Below are 22374 nucleotides of genomic sequence, written 5' to 3' on the forward strand. Positions count from 1 at the left end.
ACCAGGTTGCTCACCCTCTTCTTCCAGGAATATTTTCAGCATGGTGGCATGCCTGTTATTTTCTTCAAGCAGACAAGCTGCTGTGAAGGCTCAACAAATACGGACAGTTTACCAATTAAGATTAATGAGGCCCAATGCACACTTTCAGGTTGCCTTTGCCTCCCAGTTGTGCACATACTGAGGTCACATTGGCACACTCACAGCTGAAATTGGGCATGCTAATTTTTTACCCCGACTGGTCACTACAATTATTGTACCATGTCATATTTATATTTAAGCAATTTGCTCTTTTTTTGTCGAGCAGGTGGCTCACTGTAATCCTGCAAAGTGAAAATAACCAGAAAGCATTTGAGAGATCAGCAAGTTAATCATTTCTACTCCTGAGAAAGCATATTTCGCTATACCACCATGCTGATATAGTGGCTTAACGGAAAACCTAATGAAATTATGCAAAGATTCTGTTGCTAATTCTGAAGTGCGATATGTTGCAATGCCTCATTGCATTGTTCAATTACTTGAAGATAATATTCGAGCAACAGTAATAAATGGATAAGTTACCTGTTACTTTAACACCGTCCTTGGTCTCAATGGGTACACCAACACCAAACTCATTTTCTCCCCGGACACGGAAGTAATAAATTCCACCTTCTTGCAAGTCACTAACTTTGTAAGTAAGACGCTGACAGTTGGTTGTTACAGTGACCCATGCCTTCTTACTAGCTTCATGCTTTTCAATATGATAAGTCTTCACTCGAGCACCACCTTCAATTTCTGGTACATCCCAGTTCAGTGTTACAGATTCCTTGGTAACTTCTTTTACAGTAATAGTGCCAGGAGGTCCAGGTGAATCCAGGACTTTGACAACCAGAGTTAATGTGGCAGTAGCTAAAATATTCTGCAATGTTACTGTATATTTTCCACAGTCATACCTTGTTGCTTTTTCAATTGTCAGTGATGTTTTTGAATCAGTGACCTCAATATTTCCTCTTACACGGAGATCTACATCAGGTTTGCTCCACATTACATTAGGTACTGGTTTTCCTCTAAAAGGTACAGTTAATGTAAAGGAACTTCCAGCCTTGACAATCAATGTTTTACGCATTTCATTATCAATTTCAAACGCAGGTTCCTCTTCTCTTTCTTTTGCAATTTGTGGCTCTGATATGTCACTTGGATCACTGACACCAACTTTGTTAATAGACCTTACACAGAAATGATACTCCGTTCCAGATGTAAGCCCAACTACTGTATACTCAGTGCCTTTCAAATTCTGAACTGCTGTTGTCCATTCAGTTTCTTCAGTCTTTTTATATTCCACAGTGTATCCGGTCACAGGTGCTCCACCATCAAACAGTGGCTTTGTCCAGCTAACAGTAATGCTTGTCTTTGTTGAATCAATTACTTTTGGTTTGGATGGAGGAGAAGGTATGAAAACTGGATCTTTCGCACAGATCAACACTGATGGGTCACTTGGAGGACCAATACCTGCAGCATTTTCTGCATACACACGGTATTCATATTCAGCACCTTCACGAAGCCCTGTTGCTTTTACTCTAAGATCATACACAGGTTTCTTAGTAACTCGAATCCAGCGTAAGCCTGTCTTTTCACGCTTCTCAATAATATATCCAGCAATTGGATTTCCACCATCACTCTCAGGTCTTTCCCAGCAAATAGTCATGGTATTCTTTGTGACATTGGTAATTTCAATTGATTTTGGTGCACTGGGAACAGTGAATGGATCTATAGCTTTCACAGGTTCACTTTCCAAAACTTCACCAACTCCATACTTATTCACCCCCATTACTCTAAAAACATATTCATTGCCTTTAAGCAATTTAGTTACCTTACAAGATGTTGTTGGTAGATTATCTATTACACATGTCCAAGCAATGCGACTTGTTTCTCGTTTTTCTACAATATAGTGATCAATTTCTGCTCCTCCATTCTCTTGAGGTGGTGCCCATGACAAGGAACACTTTTCAGATGTGCAGCTAGTTATTTCCAAAGGACCAGCAGGTGGACCTGGTCTATCAAGTACCTTGCAGTTAACAGCCAGGGATCTTGTTCCTGCTACATTCTGCAATGTTACAACATACTGTCCTGAGTCTCGTCTAATACAGTCCTTAATGATAACTGCAGTGCTGTTGTCAGTTGACTGAATTTCAACTCTAGCTTGTCCTTCAAGTTCTTTACCATCCTTTGTCCATGATATCACTGGAAGAGGTCGACCAGCTATATCTGCATTAAACTTAACAATTTCACCTGCCTTAACAACAACCTCTCTAAATTTGGCATCCATCATAATTCTTGGGGCTTCCATATCATCCTTTACAGTAATAGGACCCGTTGATTCAGATGGTTCACTGAATAGTCCTGCAGCATTCTTTGCGATTATGTGGAATTCATAGCGCTGATCTTCAGTAAGACCAGTAACATCAAAGTATGTTTCTTGGACATTGGTAAAGTTACATTTAAGCCAGCGCCCATCAGGCAGCAGCCTGGATTCAATAATATAACCAGTAACTTTAGCACCACCATCATATTCTGGCTTGGTCCAAGATAGTGAAACAGAGGTTCTGGTAATATATGTTACTTCAGGCTGACCTGGAGGGTCACATGGGTCTCTTGCTGCAACAGCTTCAGAAACTTTACTGGCTCTGCCAATGCCTGCAATATTTTCTGCATAAACACGATACTCATATGACAGACCTTCTTCAAGGCCAGTTACTTTCATTTTGGTATCATTAATTGGACCTCTATTCATCTTTGTCCACAGAATACTGCTTCTTTCTTTGCATTCAAGGTGGTATCCAATAATTTTAGAACCTCCATCAGAAACTGGTTCATTCCATTTGACAATCATATAAGCTTTGGTGGCATGCGCAACGATAGGAGTTGATGGAGGCCCAGGCAGTTTAAATGGATACTCTGCAACAATAGAAGAAGATTCACAATAGTGGCTTTTGCCATATCTGTTTTCTGCATAAACACGGAACTGGTATTCAGATCTTGTTGTAAGTCCTGTGATTTTAATTGATGTTCTTGCTACAGTGGCAGAAACCGTTTCCCATGTTGTTGTAGTGGTGTCTCTCTTTTCAACAATGTAATTATTAATTTGGCAACCACCATCATATTCTGGTGCTGTCCAAGACATAACTATATAATCAGAACTAACTTCATCAATATGAATTGAACTTGGTGGTCCAGGTTTGTCAAGAACAACAATGTTAATTAAGAAAGCTTTTGATCCTATACTATTGGAAACATTTAGTTCATATTTTCCAACATCTTCCTTTAAGGCTTCTTTGATGGTCAAAAGAGTTGATGTCTTTGTTGTCTGAACATTTATTCGTGTTGTCTGTCTCAAAGGCTGGCCATCCTTCTTCCATGTCACAGTTGGCAAAGGTCTTCCTCTAAATGGTACATCAATCTTGAGATCATCACCAGCCTTAACACTGAAACTACTGAAAAGAAGCTCAACAGATGGCTCAATTTCAATGTCTTTTGCAATTACTGGTACTCCCAACTGTCTTGGATCACTTTTTCCTTTCTCATTAACAGCTCGTACAGTAAAGGTGTATTCTTCACCAGCAGTTAATCCTTTTACTGTTGCCTCCAGTGCTTTCACTTGGGCACATGAAATCCATTTTTCACTTCCCTTTGTCTGCATTTCAACAATGTAGGAAGTTATTTTGCTACCTCCATCATGCTCAGGTTTCTCCCAGGTAAGTGTTGCACTATTTCTTGTTACATCTATCAATGTCACTTTGCCTGGAGGCAAGGGCACCTCAGATGCTTTAATAGGTTCAGTAGTCTCTGCTGGCAAGCCAATTCCATACTCATTAACTGCCATTACACGGAAGAAGTAAATCCCACCTTCTTGTAATGATTCAACTTTGTATGTGTTTTTTGTACAATTGTTGGTAACAGCAGCAAAAGCCTTTCTAGTAGATTCACGTTTCTCAACAACGTAATTTGTTATCCTAGCGCCACCATCAATGAGAGGTGGTTCCCATGATATAGTTACTGAATCTTTTCTTACTTCTTTGATATGTAGATTCACAGGACTACTAGGTGAATCAAGTACTCTAACATTCACAAAAGCAGATTTGCTACCACTGTTATTTTCCAAAGTCAAATTATACTTGCCACTGTGAAATCTGTTAACATTATCCACTACCAACATGGTGTAGGAGCTTGTCACTTCAATCTGAGCTCTCTCACTTAGAGCACCTTCAGCTTTTTCCCATTTTACTTCAGGCTCTGGTCTACCTTTAATGGGAACAAATAACCTCAAAGTACCACCAGCTCGTACAGACACCACCTTCCGCAGATTAGCATCCAGCTCAATTTCTGGTGGTTCAAGCTTATCAGCTGCAATTACGGTACCAGAAATATTAGCAGGTTCCCCTACTCCTTCTGAATTAATGGCACAGATACGGATATTATACTCAGTATTTTCTTTCAAGTCTGTTAATGTGAAATGTGTTGACTGTACACCTGTTGGAGGCGTGCATGTGATCCAGTCTTCGGTATTAGTTTCTTTCATCTCCACAGTATAACCCTTAATTTTAGCTCCACCATCATAAATCGGCTTGCCCCATGCAAGAGATACTGTAGATCTTGTTGTGTCTATCACTCTTGGATTGTTTGGTGGGCCAGGAACATAAATTACATCACAGGCTCTGTAGAAAATGGATGGTTCACTTGGATCACCCACACCAGCAGCATTTTCAGCAGATACACGGAATTCATAGAAGTGACCTTCTGTTAAGCCAGTAGCTCTAAACCTTAAATCACTCAATTTCTTTTTATTGCATTTGACCCATCTGACTCCATCTTTGTCTCGCTTCTCTAGTATATAACCTTCAATTTCAGCTCCGCCATCATCCTCAGGACGTCCCCACGTCACAACCATAGAATCTCTAGTAATGGCTGTAACCTCAGGTACTGTTGGTGCGCTTGGCGTATGGAATGGATTTTTAGCCAAAACTGGTTCAGATTCCAACGGCTCACCAATTCCATATTTGTTTACTGCCATTACACGGAATATATACTCATTACCTGGAAGAAGCTTGGTTACTTTGTGACTAATAGCTTGCACGTCAGATGCTACTTGTGTCCATGAAAGTCTGGAGGTTTCTCTCTTCTCAATTATGTAGTGAGAAATATTGGCACCACCATCCTGAGAAGGTGGATTCCAAGCCAAGTAGCACTTTTCCGCAGTGACACCAGAAACCTTCAAAATACCATCGGGAGGACCAGGCCTATCGAGGACCTTAACAGTTATAGGAATAGATTTCTCTCCACCTACATTACTGAGCTTAAGTATATAATGTCCTCCGTCAGTTCGAATACAATCCTTGACAGTAAGACTAGTTTTTTGAATGCTGGATTTAATTTCCATTCTGGCAACATTTATATCAATATCTTTGCCATCTTTAATCCATGCTACATCAGGGACAGGTTTACCATGGATGTCAGCATCCAGTACAAAGGTTTCTCCTGCATTAACAACAATTATATCTTTGTACTTGGGGTCCATAGAAGCCCTTGGAGCTTCAATTTCATCTCTTGCTGTAATTGGTCCAGAGCTTTCAGAAGGTTCACTGAAAATACCAGCTGCATTTCTTGCAATTACTCTAAATTCGTATCTTTCACCTTCAGTTAATCCAGTAACTGTGAATTCAGTTTCAATTATGTTGGTAAAACTAGCTTTTGTCCAGCGACCATCGGGAAGGTCTTTCTTTTCTACAATATACCCAGTAATTTTGCTACCACCATCGTATTGAGGCTTTTTCCATTGTAGAGTAACATAATTTCTTGTGATAACAACTGCATCAGGACAGCTGGGTGGATCACAAGGATCACGTGCTATATAACATTCAGATACCTTGCTAAGTTTACCAATGCCAACAATATTCTCAGCAGACACTCTGAACTCATATTCAATACCTTCTTCTAGATTATTACACTTGTAATGTGTATCCTGAATGATTGTTTTGTTTAATTTTGTCCAGAGAATACTGTTTCTTTCTTTGCGTTCAAGATGGTAACCTAAAATTTTACTTCCACCATCAATTACTGGTTCATTCCATTGCACATACATAGTGTCCTTTGTGGCAGATGACACAAATGGAGTTCCTGGTGGTCCAGGTTGTTTGTATGGGTATTGTGCAATGACTGCTGTAGAATCTAAAGACGAACTCTTTCCATATCTATTTTCAGCAAAGATTCGGAACTGATATTCAGATCCTGTGGTAAGTTTAGTGACTTTAAGTGTTGTCCGTGCCACAGTTGCAGACACCAGGTCCCATGTGACAGTAGTTGTGTCCCTCTTCTCAACAATGTAATTGTTAATTTGACATCCTCCAGTGTACTCTGGTGGATCCCATGATATTACAATGAAATTTGCACTGACTTCATCAAATCTTACAGGTCCAGCTGGTGGGCCTGGTTTATCAAGCACGATGATGCCAATCTCTTCTGTTACTGTTCCAGCAGCATTTGTAGCAGTTACTGAATACTTCCCATAGTCATCTCTGTGACTTTCTTTTATAAGAAGGTTTGTAGCTGTTGCTGCATCCTCCACATTAACTCTTGTTGTTTGTTTCAGTGTCTGCCCATCTTTTGTCCATATAATCTTAGGTTTTGGACGGCCAATAAATGGAACTTCAACCTTTAGACTCTCCCCAGCTTGAACACTATACGTGTTGAATAGGAGTCTGAAATCAGGTGCTATACTTTGATCTTTGGCTATCACTGGCACAGCCAAGAGTCTAGGATCACTTTTCCCTTTTTCATTGAAAGCAATTACACGGAAGAGATATTCCTGCCCTGAACTGAGACCAGAAATGACTGCATCACAAGTCTTGGATTGGGTAACGACACCCCAACTGTCAGATCCTTTGGGCTGCATTTCTACCAAGTATCCCATGATTCTGCTACCTCCATCATGGTCAGGCTTCTCCCAAATGAGTGACACGCTCTTTTGAGTGACATCAGCAAGGGTGATCTTTCCTGGTGGTAAAGGTGGTTCAGAAGCCTTTACAGCATCTGTAGTGTCAACAGGTACACCAACACCAAACTCGTTTTCTGCCATTACTCGGAAATAATAAATAGCTCCTTCAGTTAGATTCTCAATTTTGAGACTGCATTTGTTACATTTAGTAGTTACATTAGCATAGGCCTTTCTGGTTGCTTCTCGCTTATCAATAATGTAATTTTTAACCTTTGCACCTCCATCAATAATGGGTGGTTCCCATTGCAGTATAACTGATTCTTTCCTTATCTCCTTCACAGTTAAATTTTGTGGAGCTCCAGGTGTGTCAAGAACTTTCACTGTAACAAATGCTGACTTAGTTCCACTGTTGTTCACTAAAGTCAGAATATATTTCCCAGCATCATTTCTATCACAGTTGTCTATTGTTACTTGAGTATAATTGAGGCCCTTTTCTATTTGAGACTTTTCAGATAGTTCACCCTCTTCCTTTGACCAACTGATCTCAGGCACGGGTCTCCCTTTAAATGGTATGAAGATTCTGATGGTACTGCCAGCTCTTGTTGTGATTCCTTTTCTCAACTCTGCTGAGAGTTCAATTTCTGGTGGTTCAAGTTTATCTTCAGGTTTAACTGTACCAGGCACTGCTGCTGGCTCACCAACTCCAACTTTGTTGATGGCACATACTTGAATGTTGTATTCCTGATGTTCAGTAAGTTTTCCAATTTCAAAACGAGTCACTTGAAGTCCAGTTTGTGGTGTGCACATTGTCCAGTCTTCCTCATCTGCTTTACGGATTTCCACTATATATCCTTGAATGTCACTGCCACCATCATAAATTGGCTTGCCCCAAATAAGCACAATAGAATCTTTTGTTGTGTCTGCAACACGTGGATTTGCTGGTGGCCCAGGCTTGTAAATTGGATCACATGCTTTATAGAAAGCTGTTGGCTGACTTGGCTCACCAATTGCAGCGGCATTTTCAGCAGATACTCTAAATTCATATTCATGGTATTCTGTGAGACCTGTAACTCTGAAACGCAAGTCTGTTATGTTATGTTTGTTGCATTTTGTCCACCTGATTCCAGTCCTGTCCCTCTTCTCTAGGACATAACCAGTAATTTCACTGCCACCATTGTCATCTGGTCTATTCCAGCAGACAGTCATTGAGTCTCTTGCAATATTAGTTACTTCCAAAGATTTTGGTGGACCAGGAGGTACAAATGGATTCTTCATCAGAGTTGGTGCAGACTCCAAAGGTTCACCAACACCAAACTTGTTGACAGCCATTATACGGAAGATATATTCATTGCCTTCCAAAAGCTTGGTAACTTTATGCATTGTTGCTTTGACATCCGATGTCACAACTGTCCAAGCCAGGCGACTAGTTTCTCTTTTCTCAATAATATAATGTGAAATTTCACTTCCACCATCATGTTCTGGTGCGCCCCAGGATAACGAACACTTTTCGGTTGTGACGCCAGTTACTCGGATTGGACCTGCTGGAGGTCCTGGTCTGTCCAAGACTTTTACATTAATTGATACAGATTTTGTACCAGCCACATTAGAAGCTTGAAGAATGTACTGCCCACCATCCACTCTGATTGCATCCTTAACTAGAAGTAAAGCTTTAAAATCAGTATTTTTAACCTCAAGTCTTGCTGACTCCTCAACTTCTTTTTCACCTTTGATCCACTGTATAACGGGTAATGGTTTGCCATGAATATCAGCATCTAACTTAAATGTTTCACCTGCATTAACCACTATTGTATCTTTGTATTTTGGATCCATGGATATTCTAGGTGGCTCAACTTCATCCTTTGCAGTGATGGGCCCAGTATTGTCAGATGGTTTGCTAAATGTACCTGCAGCATTCTTGGCAATTACCCTGAAGTCATACCTGTCATCTTCAGTGAGACCAGTTACAGTAAACTGGGTTTCAATTACATTTGTAAAGCTCGCCTTCATCCAGCGACCTTCAGGTAAGTCACGCTTCTCCACTATATATCCAGTAATAATGCTGCCACCATCATATTCTGGTTTTGTCCACTGAAGTGTTATTGAATTTCTTGTTACAATAATGGCTTCTGGACAACCTGGAGGATCACATGGATCACGAGCAAAGTAGCATTCTGAAACTTTGCTGGGTTTTCCAATACCAACAATATTTTCAGCATAAACTTTGAATTCATATTCAATGCCTTCTTCAAGTCCTGTAGTCTTAAATCTTGTATCCTGTATTATCGTCCTATTGACCTTTGTCCAAAGAATACTGTTTCTTTCTTTACGCTCCAGGTGATATCCCAGGATTTTGCTACCTCCATCATTAATTGGTTCATGCCACTGGACTATCATACTGTCTTTACCAGCAGTTGCTATGAATGGTGTACCTGGTGGGCCAGGCTCTTTAAATGGATACTGTGCTAAAATTGCCTCAGAATCCAAAGCAAAACTTCTACCATACCTATTTTCAGCAAATATTCTAAACTGATATTCGGCTCCAGTTTTAAGTTTGCCTATCTTCAGACTTGTTCTCGCAACTGTAGCTGAAACAATCTCCCAGGTTGTGGTAGTTGTATCTCTCTTCTCAACTACGTAGTTAGTTATCTGACAGCCACCAGTAAAGCTTGGAGGATCCCATGAAATTGAGATGCTTTCAGCGCTGACTGCATCAAACCTTACAGGGCCACTTGGAGGGCCAGGCTTATCAAGTGTTATTATTTCAATGGATGCTGTTTTTTGGCCGACAACATTAGCCACAGTGATATTGTATAAACCATGATCATCTCTAATTGATTCCTTGATGTTCAGTACTGTACTATCATCAGAGTCAACAACATTGACTCTAGTTGTCTGCTTGAGTGGCTGACCATCCTTTACCCAAGTAACTTTTGGTTTAGGACGTCCAGATATAGGGATTTCAATTTTTAAGTCTTGACCTACTTGTACACTATAATTACTAAATGTCGGTCTGATATCTGGTTCAATCACAAGATCTTTAGCAACCACTGGCACTGCAAGAGTTCTTGGGTCACTCTTGCCTTTTTCATTCACTGCTATTACTCTAAACACATATTCCCCTCCTTGTGCAAGGTTACTGATTGTTGCCTCAAGTGTCTTCACATGAGCACATGCTGACCACTTTTCACTCCCTTTTGTTTGCATTTCTACAATGTATTGGATAATTTTGCTACCGCCGTCATGTTCTGGCTTCTCCCATGTAAGTGACACAGATTTTCTCGTCACATCAACTACTGTTATTTTTCCTGGAGGCTGTGGCACTTCAGATATTTTAACTGGGTCAACAGTTTCTGCAGGTAATCCAATTCCATACTCATTTTCAGCAGTTACTCTAAAATAATAATTGCAACCTTCCTGAAGTTGTTCTATCTTAAAAGATGTCTTGTGGCAGTTGGTAATGACGGCCGAGTATGCCTTCCTTGTAGATTCTCGCTTTTCTACAATGAAATTTTTAACTTTGGCACCTCCATCCAACAGAGGATGTTCCCAGGATAAAGTGACACTATCTTTAGTTACCTCTTTGACTTTAAGATTAACTGGTGGGCTTGGTGTATCAAGGACCCTTACATTAACAAAGGCAGATTTTGTTCCACTACTATTCTCCAAATTTAATATGTATTTGCCAGAGTCATATCTGTTAACGTTATCAATTACAAGTAATGTATAACTTTCAGAAACTTCAATCTGTGCAGTGTCTCTTATTTCACCATCTGCTTTGGCCCATTTCACTTCTGGAGTTGGCCGGCCTCTAATGGGAACGAATAATCTCAAAGAACAACTGGCTCTGACATTAATAATCTTCCTTAGATCTGCATCAAGGTCAAGATCTGGGGGTTCCAATTTATCTTCCAAAATGACAGTGCCAGGAAAGTCAGCATGTTCACCAACTCCAGCCTTATTGATAGCACAGACACGGAACTTGTATTCATGTTTTTCCAGCAATTTATCCACTTCAAATTGGGTTTGTGTAATCCCACTTGACGTTGTGCACATTGTCCATTCATCAGTACTTACATCACACATCTCTACAAGGTATCCTTGGATTTCACATCCACCGTCATAAATAGGTTTTCCCCATGATAGGAAGACAGAAGATTTTGTAAAATCAATTACTTTAGGATTGTTTGGTGGTCCAGGTTTGTAAATTGGGTCAGATGCCTTATAGAAAATGGAGCATGGACTTGGTTCACTGACACCAGCAGCATTCTCTGCAGATACCCTGAATTCATAATTATGATTTTCAATAAGCCCAGTAGCTCTGAAACGTAGTTCACTAATCAGTCGTTTGTTACACCTTGTCCATCGTATTCCTTCTTTGTCACGTTTTTCCAAAATGTAACCTTGAATTTCACTACCACCATCAGATGCTGGTCTTCCCCATGCAACTATCATTGAATCCTTTGTGATTGTTGTAACCTCAGGTGTCTTTGGTGCATCGGGGCAGACAAATGGATTCCTTGCTATTACAGAGTCAGATTCAAGGGCCTCGCCTACACCATATTTGTTTACACCCATAACACGGAAGATATATTCATTTCCTTCCAGAAGTTTGGTAACTTTGCAACTTAAAGTTTGTACATTAGATTCAACTAGTGTCCAGACTAAACGACTTGTTTCCCTTTTTTCAACAATATAATGTGAAACATCACTACCACCATCTTGTATTGGTGGCTTCCAGTTTAATGTGCATTTCTCAGCAGTTATTCCACTTATGATGATTGGCCCTTCTGGTGGCCCTGGTTTGTCTAGCACCTTCACATTAACAGTTACAGACTTTTGACCGGCTACATTCTTCACCAGAAGGGTATAGGGGCCACTGTCTACACGAACTGTTTCTTTCACAGACAGAACTGTATTAAAGTCAGTACTTCTAATTTCAAGCCTAGCTGTATTGGAAAGTTCTTGGTCTCCTTTCATCCACTGGATTGTAGGTATTGGTTTGCCATAAACATCAGCTTCAATTTTGAATGATTCATCTGCATGCATTACAAGAACATCCTTATATTGTGGATCCATGCTAATTCGTGGTGGGTCTACTTCATCTCTAACAGTGATTGGACCAGTGGATTCAGAAGGTTCACTGAAAACACCAGCTGCATTTCTTGCAATTACTCTGAACTCATACCTCTGGTCCTCTACTAAGCCAGTTACAGCAAACTGGGTATCAATGACATTAGTAAAGCTTGCCTTCATCCAGCGGCCATCAGGAAGTTCTTTCTTTTCAACAATGTAGCCAGTGACTTTACTGCCACCATCATATTCAGGCTTGGTCCACTGTAGTGTCACTGAATTTCTAGTGACAATTATAGCTTCAGGGCGACCTGGAGGATCACAAGGGTCTCTAGCTGCGACACATTCAGATAATTTACTAGGTTTTCCAATGCCAACAATGTTTTCAGCGTACACCCTATATTCATACTCAATGCCTTCTTCAAGATTAGTGGATTTGAATTTAGTATCAGAAATAAGTGTTTTATTCAGTTTGATCCACAAAATGCTGTTTCTTTCTTTGCGTTCAAGATGGTAACCTAAAACCTTACTACCACCATCATTGACAGGTTCATTCCATTGTACTACCATACTGTCCTTTGTGACATTTGTTAAGAATGGAGTACCAGGTGGGCCAGGGGCCTTGTAAGGATATTGTGCTACAATAGATTCAGAAATAAGATAACTACTCTTTCCATATCTATTTTCAGCTGCAATTCTAAATTGATATTCGGTACCAGTCTTCAAACGTGCAGCTTTGATTGTTGTACGGGCAACAGTGGCAGAAATCATCTGCCAAACAGTGGTTGAAGTGTCTCTTTTTTCAACGATGTAATTGCTGATCTGACAGCCACCATCATATTCTGGTGGTTTCCATGATATTGAAATGCAATCTGCAGTAACATCATCAATTGTGACTGGTCCAGTTGGAGGTCCAGGTTTGTCTAAAACAATAATGCTAAGATTTTCAGATGCTTCACCAGCACAATTTGTAAGTTTCACATTATACTGACCAACATCTTCACGACAGGCTTCCTTAATGATGAGAACTGTTTTATTGTCTTTGCTTTCAGCATTAATCCGTGTTGTTTGTTTTAATGTTTGATTATCTTTTAGCCAAGATACTGTTGGTTGAGGCCGCCCAATAAATGGTACATCAACTTTTAGGTCTTCTCCTGCCAGGACACTGAAGGTGGTAAATACAAGCCTAAAAGCAGGGGCAATCATAAGATCCTTTGCAACCACTGGAACTCCCAGTTGTCGAGGATCACTGATACCTTTCTCATTTTGCGCTGATACCCGGAACATATACTCTTCGCCCTGGGTCAACCCTGTTATTGTGGCTTCAGTTACTTTCACAGTTGCACATGTTGTCCATTTTTCACTGCCCTTACTTTGCATTTCCACTCTGTATCCTAAAATTCTGCTGCCTCCATCATGTTCTGGTTTCTCCCATGACAAAACAACACTGCTTCTTGTTACATCCACAAGTGTTACTTTGCCTGGTGGAAGTGGTCGCTCTGATGCTTTAACTGATTCAGATGTCTCAACAGGAAGACCTATCCCATATTCATTTTCAGCAAGAACACGGAAGTAATAATTACAACCTTCCTGTAAGTGATCCACCTTCCAACTTGTCTTATGACAGTTGGCAATTACTGTGGAATATGCTTTTCTTGTTGACTCTCTTTTCTCCACTATGTAGTTTTTAATCTTGGAGCCACCATCAATAAGTGGCGGTTCCCATGTAACCGTAACAGAGTCTTTGGAAACTTCCTTAATTTTAAGATTTTGTGCTGGTCCTGGAGTATCCAGAACTCTAACATTGACAAAAGCTGACTTGCTGCCACCACTGTTCTCCACCGTTAGGATATATTTGCCACTATCAAACCTATTTACATTTGGAATGATAAGGAGAGAGTAAGAGCTTGTATTCTCAATTGATGCTCGATCTAGGGGTTCCCCATCTTCCCTTGCCCATTTAATCTCAGGTGCTGGTCTTCCTCTAATTGTAACAAATAATCTCAAAGTGCAGCAAGCTCTTATAGACACCACTTTGCGCAAATCTGCATCAAGCTCAATCTCGGGAGGCAATAATCTATCTTCAGCTTTAGCTGTTCCAGGAATTTGTGCGGGTTCTCCAACACCTTCAGAGTTGATAGCATATATGCGAACTTTGTACTCTTGGTTTTCTTTTAAATCTATAATTGTGAATGATGTAGCCTTGAGTCCACTCTGTGGGGTTACAACTGTCCATTCGTCTTCTTCAGGGAGACATGTTTCCACCATGTAACCTGTGATTTCTGAGCCACCATCATAAATAGGTTTATTCCATGCAATAGTGATGGAAGATCTGCTGGTATCCAGCACTCTGGGGTTACCTGGTGGCCCAGGTTTGAACACGGTGTCACATGCTTTGTAGTATGAGCTTGAAGAACTGGGTTGACTTACACCGGCAGCATTTTCAGCCAAGATTCTGTATTCATATTCATGCCCTTCTGTGAGTTTACCAACTTTGTATCGTAAATCAGTGACTATTCTTTTGTTACATTTAACCCATCTCATTCCTGTCTTGTCACGTCTTTCAATAATGTAGTTAGTGATCTCACTTCCACCATTAGAATCAGGATGTCCCCAGCAAACTACCATTGAATCCTTTGTAATTGCTGTTACTTCAGGGTTCTTTGGTGGGCTAGGTGGTACAAATGGATTAACAGCAACAACAGGATCAGATTCTAATGGTTCACCTACTCCATACTTATTTACTGCCATAACACGGAAAATGTATTCGTTTCCTTGCAGAAGTTTGGTTATCTTCAATTTGGTAACTTGAACATCTGTAGCCACATTTGTCCAAGCAAGTCTACTGGTTTCACGTTTTTCAATGACATAATGTTCAATCTTTGCTCCCCCATCATCTGGTGGTGGTAACCATGATATCACACACTTTTCTGCTGTAACATCTGAAATTACAATAGGCCCCTCGGGTGGTCCTGGTCGATCCAAAATTTTGACATTAAACACATGTTTTGCTGATCCTCCAGGATTGGATGCAGTGAGTGTATAAGCACCACCATCTCTTCTCACGCTGTCTTTATGGATCAGTACAGTAGAGAAATCTGTCATCTTTACTTCTACTTTTCCTGTTTCTTCAAGATCACTTCCATCTTTTGTCCAAACCATTGTTGGTGGTGGTTGTCCTCTAACATCTGCCTCAAGTTTAAATACTTCACCAGCTTTCAATAATAAAACACTCTTGAATTTAGCATCAACCAGTATTCTGGGTTCTTCAACGTCATCTCTGCATATTATTGCATCGGTAGGCTCAGATGGTTTGCTTACTGCACCAGCAGCATTTCGAGCTACTATGCGGAATTCATATGTATCACCTTCATTCAGACCACTGACGGTAAACATAGTCTCCAACACATTGCTGAAGTTTGCCTTAAGCCAGCGACCATTAGGTAAATCCCTCTTTTCTACTGTGTAACCAGTTATCTTGAAGCCTCCATCATATTCTGGTTTTGTCCATGCGAGTGTAATTGAATGCCTTGTAACATTCATTGGAACTGGCTTACCAGGAGGATCAATGGGATCCAGTGCGTAAACTGGTTCCGATGCTTTGCTTGGTTTACCTTTACCAGCCATGTTTTCTGCTACGACACGGAATTCATATGCAATGCCATCAGTAAGCCCAGAGGATTTAAATGTGGTACCTGCAATCAAAGTCTTGCTTACAGTTTGCCAAAGTATACTATTTCTTTCCTTTCTTTCAATGTGGTATCCTAAGATGGGACTTCCACCATCAGTAACTGGATCATTCCAGGTGATTGTCATTGAATCCTTATTAACGGCAATAACTTGTGGAGTTCCAGGTGGTCCTGGCACTTTAAATGGATATGTTGCAACAACTGCCTCTGAGACAATTGCAGGACCAGTACCATATCTATTTTGAGCCTTAATTCGGAATTGGTATTCAGTTCCAGTGGTAAGGTGAGGAGCTTTAAATGTTGTACGTATCACTGTAGCTGCTAGTTCTATCCATGATGTGCTGTTGGTCTCACGCATTTCAACTATGTAATTGTTTATTGGCACACCACCATCGTTTTCAGGAGGCTCCCATGACAGCAAAATATAATCAGATGAAATTTCCTCAAATTTAACAGGTCCTTTGGGTGGTCCAGGTATGTCATGAACCTGAACAGTGATGATGTCACTTACTTCACCGATTATATTTACAGCTGTCAATGTAAATTTGCCACCATCACTTCTCACGCATTCATTAATGTTGAGAATGGTTGAGTTTGCTGTATTTTCAATATTCACTCTCTGTGTTTGCTTCAAAGTCTGGCCATCCTTTTTCCATGTGATTGTGGGATATGGTCGACCAAGGACTGGAACATCCACTTTGATATTATCTCCTGCCCTCGCAATCACAAGCTTCTGATAAATGCCACGTAGATCAAATGCTGGAAGCATGGTTTGTTCTTTAACAAGAACTGGTCTGCTTTCTCGTGGATCACTCCTTCCAGCTGCATTAACTGCCATGACACGGAACGTATATTCATCATTTTCACTGAGATTCCTTGCAACATAGTCTAATGTCTTTACAGTTGCCAGGGACAACCATTTTTCAGAATCTTTTTTCTGTGCCTCAAGTACATATCCTGTAATCTTGCTACCACCATCATGTTCTGGTTTTGGCCAAGCTAGACTAACAGTATTCTTTGTTATGTCCATAATATGCAAACGCTCTGGAGCTGATGGGGCCTCAGATGCTCTTAAAGGATCAACAGTCTCAGCTGGTTCACCTATGCCATATTCATTCTCTGCCATTACTCTGAAGTAGTACTGACATCCTTCTGACAAATTGATGATTTTGAGTGAACATTTCTGACAATTAGTTGCAACGGTAGAGTATGCTTTACGTGTTGATTCACGTTTTTCTATAATGTAATTGGTTATTCTTGAACCACCATCGATCATTGGCATATCCCACTGCATTGTAATGCTGTCTTTTGTTATTTCTTTGGCTCTGAGATTCATAGGTGGTCCTGGCGAATCAAGAACTTTCACATTTACAAAACCACTCTTTTTACCAGCAACATTTTCAAGACACATCGTATACTTTCCAGCATCATATCTAGTGCATTCTGGGATGAGTAGGAATGTGTATGAATCTGTAGTTTCTACAGTGGCACGGTCTTTAACAGGGATGTCTCCTTTAAACCAAGTGACTTCAGGAGTTGGTCGCCCCTTGATTGGTACGAAAATGCGAATGGTTGCTCCAGCTCTGATAACAAGAGTTCTTCTTAACTCAGCATCTAACTCAAATTCAGGTCCTTCTTCACGTTCCTTTATTTCAATAACATCTTCAACTTGTGCAGGTTCACCAACACCTTCTGCATTGAGTGCACTAATCCTAAAGTTGTATTTTTCTCCTGACTGAAGATTAGCAACAACAAATTCAGTTATTCGGAGTGCAGTGCCTGTTGTGTCTTTTACCCAGTTTTCATCTCCCTCTTTCTTGTGTTCAACTATATAGCCAATAATGTCAAGGCCACCATCATAATGGGGTCTTCCCCAAGTCAAACTAGCAGTAGTCTTTGTTGTGTCAACCACTCTTGGGTTAGAAGGAGGTCCAGGTACATCTGTAAGAGAAAATTATTTAATTAGATTTAACAATGCCTAGATTCACAGAACAATTTTCCAAAACCTGTTTAACAATAGTGACATAAATTTAATCCTTACATGCAACATCTTTTGTCAATACTGATTGTGATGGATCACTTGGTGGACCAAACCCTGCCTTATTCTCTGCACTAACACGGAATTCATACTCAGTTCCTTCATTGAGTCCAGTTACTTTGTATCGTAGATCTGAGATTGGTTTCTTTGTTACTCTAATCCATCTGAGTCCTTTCTTCTCTTTGCGCTCTACAATGTACCCTGTGATTTCACTACCACCATCATTAGCTGGTCTCTTCCAACCAATAGTAACTGTATTCTTGGTAACATTAGTCACTTCAGGTCTTCCAGGGGGACCAGGAGGACCTGAAAGAGGAATATCACAAAAGCAGTTTACATTTCTGTCAAGCCGAATATTTAAGATAAAAACATTGCAAAGCTTCATATTTTAAAATGAATGGATTACCAAAACTATCCACCATCTTAACGGGTTCTGACTGTGCTGGCTCGCCAATTCCAAACTGATTTACAGCAGAGATGCGGAAAATATATTCATTTCCCTGTATAAGTTTGCTTGCTATATATCTACAGCTTGGAACATCTTCAGCAACCAAAGTCCACAGAAGACGACTGGTTTCTCTCTTTTCAATCGTGTAAGATTTGACTGGAGAACCCCCATCTTCGGTTGGTGGTAACCAATTGAGGGTAACTTTTTCAGACGAAACATTGCTTATTTCAATAGGTCCTGGAGGACCTGGAACATCCAACACTTTCACACGTACATTTTCTTCTTTGGTCCCAAATGGATTGCTTGCGGTGATAGTATATTCACCAGAATCTTTTCTGGTAGCATATTTAACAGATAGTGTTGAGGATGTTGGAGTTTTTTCAATGTGGACAATGTCAGAAACCTTGAAGTCTTTCCCACCCTTGGACCACACTGATGTTGGTAGAGGTTTGCCAAGAATACTTGTAGCAGTAATTGTAATAGTATCACCAGCTTTAACTGTTAAGCCTTCTTTAACTGTTGGATCAATCACAATTGTTGGTGCCACTGCAGGGTAAAAAAAAAAGAGTATTAATAATAGTTTTTTTCATATTTAATCATATGATCATGTAGGGTGAGAAGAGATAATTACGTACCATATTCATCCTGGCATATAATAGTTCCTGTTGTTTCAGATGGCAGACTAATCGCTCCTGCTGCATTCTTTGCCTTTATACGGAATTCATACTTACAGCCCTCAGTAAGGTCATTAACAGTAAAAGCACATTCTTGAACATTAACATGATTTGCTTTCATCCAGGTCTTTGAAGGCAGGTCACGTTTCTCAACAATGTAGCCAATTAGTTTGTGACCTCCATCATATTTTGGTTCAGTCCAGATTAAGGTTACAGAGTTGCGGGTAACGTTAATGACTTCAGGTTTTCCAGGAGGATCTGAAAATAAACATTTTAGATGTCAGATGATGATTTTGACATATATTATATGGAATAATAAATTAGCAACTGTACATTGGCTTTCACCTACCAATTGGATCAAGAGTAGTTACAGGATGTGATGGTCCACTTGGTTTGCCAATACCAGCCAAGTTAATTGCCATAACTCTAAATTCATATTCAAGACCTTCAGTCAGGCCTGGGACTCTAAGATCCTTCATTCTCAATGGCGTCTTACTTGCTCGCTTCCAAAGGAGACTGTTTCTTTCCTTATACTCCACATGATAGCCTGGTGCAAAAAAAAATGTTATAAAATTCTGTGTGTTTAACTGTTGGTGTAAAGGAAGATATTTATTCTTTGTACCTGTGATAGGGGATCCACCAGTCCTCTTTGGATCCAACCATGTCAGGGACACAGAGTCATGTCTGACTGCAACTATTTCTGGCGGCAAAGGAGCATCAGGCACATCTTGGGGAAGGGGAAAGAGAAACATTAATCAGCTTTAAAATAAATATTGCACCCTAATCAAAATTTAGTTGCAAAATTGATTGACGCTTACCAAATGGATGCCTGGCTATGACAGGATCAGATTTTAACCCTTCGCCCACTCCATATTTATTTTCAGCACTGACTTTAAACACATATTCTGTTCCTTCATGAAGCCTTGTAACTTTGAATGTTGTTTTTTGTACAGCAGAGGCACATGTTACCCATTTATTGGTGACGTTATCCCGCTTTTCCAAAATATAATTTGTTATTTCTGAGCCACCATCATCCTTCGGGGGGCCCCAGCTTAAAGTAATTGCATCTGCTGTCACTTCATTGAAACGTAGTGGTGCAGTTGGTATTCCAGGTTTTCCAACTACTTTCATGAATATTGAAGCTTCTTTAGTGCCAGCAGAATTCTTCAAGTTAATTGTGTATTTTCCAGCATCATTCTTTTGACATTCTCGAACTGCAAGAGTTGTATTAATTGCTGAGGATTCCACAGATATTCTTCCACTTTCTTGCAGCTGGTCTTCACCTTTCCTCCATGTTACTTTTGGTGCAGGTTTGCCACTGATTGGAATCTTTATATGGATATTACTTCCCTCTTTGGCAATGTATGTTAGGTCAGGAATGTCTCTTAGATCAATATTTGGTGGAACTATTAATAAAACAAATATAATTTAGTTTAGAAAATTCAAATTTCAATTTTTACAATTAGTTAGAAACCATTGTTATCTATTATTGATTGCCCAAACTGTTTTTCTTATCGGTAAAATCTTAAGACAAATTAAGAATTAACTTAACCTAAGTTCATATATTTGGTTAAACAATTTCAAAAATATTATTTTTATAGTTAATGTTCAACACTAGCAATTATCAGAAGCAAATACATTATGGATTCAACTTGTGTCAGCTTAATTATGGGGCAAATGTAACTTATTAAGCTTTGGAACTTTCTCAGCAATAATGGAAACAAATGTATCTTCTACAACAGCAACAGGACAACTGCCCATGACTTCTATATAGTTTGAAATATGCACTGCTGCTTGAACTTCAATGAACCTAGGCTGGGCCTTTGGCAAACTCTGCACCATTTGTCAATCATCTGTGCATGGGGGGAGGCTGCATAACAGATTCCAGCATGCAGCGATTATGTACACTGATTTGTCCTCCATGGTAGACTGACAGAGAAACACTTGGAGAAGTTTCTTGATTGTGTTTTGTCTCGGCATGGAGAGGGGCCTCATAATCACCTAGCAACACCAAATTGGGCACAGCTGATAAATGTCATTAAGGCATTTCACGTCAAGCAGCTGAGAGGAAGGATATATTTTTAAAAAAAGAATAAATTATATTAGCAGCCTGTTTTACCCTCTTTTATCCTCAATACTCTCCCCTGACTATATGAACAATGTTCAGTGCTGTATTCTTTCCATGACCATTGCCTCAAGATTCCCCTGCAGACAAGACCCCAACTCCCATCCCTCCTCCCCTTCCAGACTCCATTCCCTTCCCTACCTAGGAATCCTTTCCAATCCTGAATCCCAGATTGAGCCAAATGCCCTGTTCGTTCCCAGGGTCTCACTCATTCAGTGGCCTCTCACCAAACAGGAATCCAAATGTGGCAAAAAATTTTGGTACAACATGGATTGCTGGAAGAGAAGGTTTCTTGCAAAGACCATGGAATTAAGCTCTCAGCTGCTGGTGAGGGAATGGCAAGAGTCCCTTTTTCCCAGTGAGTGGTGGTTTGGTGAACTACTCCCCATTTTCTTTGGTTTTTGGGAATTTGTTCAAAATCCAGGTAGTCCATGGCAGTGATTCACAATTTTTATATTGCTAATTGCTCTTTTGCAGGTTGTAGTAGTCATGGTATCAAATGCTAGGGTGCCTCAGTTAGCATAGCAAACATCTAACAGTCAGAAATGTTGGTGTTCTATTTCCATTTGGGCATGAGCACATAATCTAGGCTGATTAATTAATGTAATATTGCTGAGATCTTATGGTGAAGTTCCATCAATTCACTTAAGTGGTTCAACTGCATGCAAGATTCCACTGCATTATTTGACAAAGAATGGAGAATTTTCCCGAAATCTTAGAAAATATTCCTTCTTCATTGAAAAAAAATATAAAGGTTGTTTATCTCAGCTCCTGCAATTTTTGCATTTGTTTACATGACCACGCATATAATTTACTGGCTGTGAAGCACTTTAAATCATTCTGAGGAATATGTTAGTGTGTCAGTGTTTTTATTCCAGGATAAGCTATAAACATCAGTGAACTGATTGTGAAGAGTTGTATCATGTTGAAGTAAATAGTATCAACTTTCCTTCCTCAATATTGCTTATTCATCTCGTTTCTAGTACCGCCACATTTACCTACATGACAGTAAATTTCCTCAGGGGCCTACTATTGTAGTAGACTGAAAAATACTCACCAACTTGATCCTTTGCCACAATTGTAATTTCACGTGGTACACTGTATCCTGCATCATTCTGTGCTCTTACTCTAAATGTGTATTCTTTTCCTTCTTTCAGATCAGGAGCTGTAAATTGCATATTCTTGGACCTCATTAATTCACACCATGTGTCCCCTTCAAGCATCTTTTCAACAACGTAACCAGTAATTCGGCTTCCACCATCACTGATGGGTTTCTTCCACATCAAAGTGCATGATATCTTAGATACAGCTGCAGCTTTCAAATCTATCACTGGCCCAGGCTCCTCTGTAATAAGAAAATGTGTCA

General features: G+C 40.0%; 1 protein-coding gene across 1 annotated transcript in view; it reads right to left on the reverse strand.

Moving 5' to 3' along the window:
- The window catches only part of ttn.1 (titin, tandem duplicate 1), a 337974-nt gene that overhangs the window by 26791 nt on the left and 288809 nt on the right, over positions 1–22374 (reverse strand). Inside the window, 8 exon segments of the mRNA XM_052029783.1 lie at positions 559–17664; positions 17765–18067; positions 18168–18755; positions 18845–19141; positions 19233–19430; positions 19506–19610; positions 19702–20289; positions 22066–22353. Of these exon segments, the coding sequence (XP_051885743.1) occupies positions 559–17664; positions 17765–18067; positions 18168–18755; positions 18845–19141; positions 19233–19430; positions 19506–19610; positions 19702–20289; positions 22066–22353 (19473 nt within the window).

The sequence above is a fragment of the Pristis pectinata genome, chromosome 1 (genome assembly GCF_009764475.1).
Source record: "Pristis pectinata isolate sPriPec2 chromosome 1, sPriPec2.1.pri, whole genome shotgun sequence".
NCBI classification, from domain to species: Eukaryota; Metazoa; Chordata; class Chondrichthyes; order Rhinopristiformes; family Pristidae; genus Pristis; species Pristis pectinata.